General features: G+C 50.2%; 1 protein-coding gene across 1 annotated transcript; it reads left to right on the forward strand.

Annotated features, from left to right (window-relative positions):
* Positions 1-442: 442 nt before the first annotated feature.
* LOC126449161 (uncharacterized) lies at positions 443-1,051 on the forward strand. The gene has a single exon (XM_050091008.1). The coding sequence runs from the start codon at positions 443-445 to the stop codon at positions 1,049-1,051; it is 609 nt and encodes a 202-aa protein (XP_049946965.1).
* The last annotated feature ends 1,105 nt before the right edge of the window (positions 1,052-2,156 follow it).

Consider the following 2,156-nt stretch of genomic DNA (forward strand, 5'->3'; position numbering starts at 1 on the left):
ACTGATTCACGAAGGAACCTACCAAATAAACACACCACCTAGACCCGAAGCCGACCGCCTATATGATGAGCGCTTCCTTCTGGGGATGAAGATTCGTATCGAATCATACAAACCCAGAATTGGACCAAGGCAGTGCCGGCGCTGCCAAAGGTTCGACCACACAGCGAACTACTGTACGCTCCCCGCCAGGTGCTTGATTTGTGCGGGCCTACACGAGGCTAAAGATTGCACAAAGCCGCGATCTGACAGTCCAGTGTGCGCCAACTGCAATGGAGCGCACCCCGCAAATTACAAAGGCTGTGAAGTCTACCAAAGCAAACTGAAACCCTTCTTACCAGTTACAAGATCCGTACAACACTCACACCCACCAAAGCGGGCTAGCCAGCTCCAAAATGCAGTGCAGCGCCAAGGAACACCTGAAACCACAGGAACCCAAGAGGCCATGCAAATTGTCACCCAAACACCACAACCAGAAAACAGTAGGACTCAACAGCAACTCGACAAACCAACAGCTCGCACATATGCAAGCGCAGTTTCACCAAAGCAACCGACACCAATGCACACCCAGGTGGAAAGCAGGGTTAATACCAAGACGCCAATCCAAGGGCCCTCAAAACAACCGCCTACGCCCAAGCCCAGGGAACATGTGCCAATCCCGAAGCCAGGGCACAGCTCAAAATCCACCGAAGTCGAGCGAGTGACACCACCAACAAATAAGCCAACACAAAAAAAAGCTACACACCTACAAGGAAACCACACAGCGGAAACCATAACTGTACCCAACCAGCCAACTACTCCAGAAACTGAAAAACCAGCGCCACCACCAAACAGCGAACAACCAGCACCACCACAAAACACAGAACCAGGACAAACTCCCCTCCAAACTGATCTGGGAGCAGATATAGGCGAAATACTCAGCACCCTCAAGCTCTTCGACAAACAGCGACTGCTGAATACAATCAAACTCACCGCTCAAAAACTACGACAAACAAACGACAAAGCCACCAAAGCGATAATACTGATGGAGGCAGTATTCACCATCATAGAGTAGCTATGGCAGGTCGCAGAACACCCAAACGAAACACGACATTATGCGTCTGGAATGCCAATGGCATAAAGTCCAAAAAGACCGAAGTACAAGCATTCATCGCTGAAAACGACATCGACATTATGCTCGTGACGGAAACCCACCTACGTCCACCTGACACCTTCCGACTCAGAAACATGGCCACTTACAGAACAGACAGACAGCACCAGAGAGGCGGTGGCACAGCGATTTTCATAAAAAACAATATTACGCACGACATAGTAGAAACCCCTGCAATAGAAGAATTAGAAGCCACCTTGTTAAAAATCAACACAACTCTCGGAGTTCTGCTGATTGGGGCTGCATATCTTGCCCCAAATAGAGAACTTCGCGAAAACGAGCTACGCCAGATATTTGACCTCCATCCAAGGGTGTTACTTGGGGGAGACCTAAATGCTAAACACCCATTCTGGAACTCACGAGTGGCAAACCCGAAGGGCAACAAACTAGTTAGCCTAGAAGAGGCACTCCAAATCACAGTCTGGGGCCCTGACGACCCCACCCACGTCCCGCTATTGCCACAACAGAGGCCTGACGTCCTGGACATCGTTGTGACCAAGGGGATCGCAGACAACATTCACTTAGATGTGCAGGACGACCTGTCCTCTGACCACAAGCCTGTACTGGTAAATTTCCACAGACTCATGCCACCACCGCCACCGCAGCACCAAACGTTCAAAACCGACTGGGACTTATATCGAACCTCCCTAACAGCGACCATCCGCCCAGACATCCAACTCAGCACAACAGAAGAAATCGACTCAGCAATAGAATCTCTCACCACTCAGATCCAATCAGTGGCACGCCAGTCAACAACCAAAACAAATCAACCAAGCAATGAATTCGAACTCCCACCCCTCCTCCGTGATCTCCGTTACATTAAAAACAAAGCCAAAAGACGCTGGCAACAAACTCGCGACCCAAGAGATCGTACCACCGCCAACCAACTAATGCGCGAGCTGAGGAAACGGTTAACGGAATGGCGTGCGGAAGTATGGGCGGACAAAATGGATTCTTTCAACCTTCAAACCACCGACGAGTGGAAGGTTGTGAGGAACATAAGAGCCGC

This window comes from Schistocerca serialis, unplaced genomic scaffold (assembly GCF_023864345.2).
Source record: "Schistocerca serialis cubense isolate TAMUIC-IGC-003099 unplaced genomic scaffold, iqSchSeri2.2 HiC_scaffold_69, whole genome shotgun sequence".
Lineage (NCBI taxonomy): Eukaryota > Metazoa > Arthropoda > Insecta > Orthoptera > Acrididae > Schistocerca > Schistocerca serialis.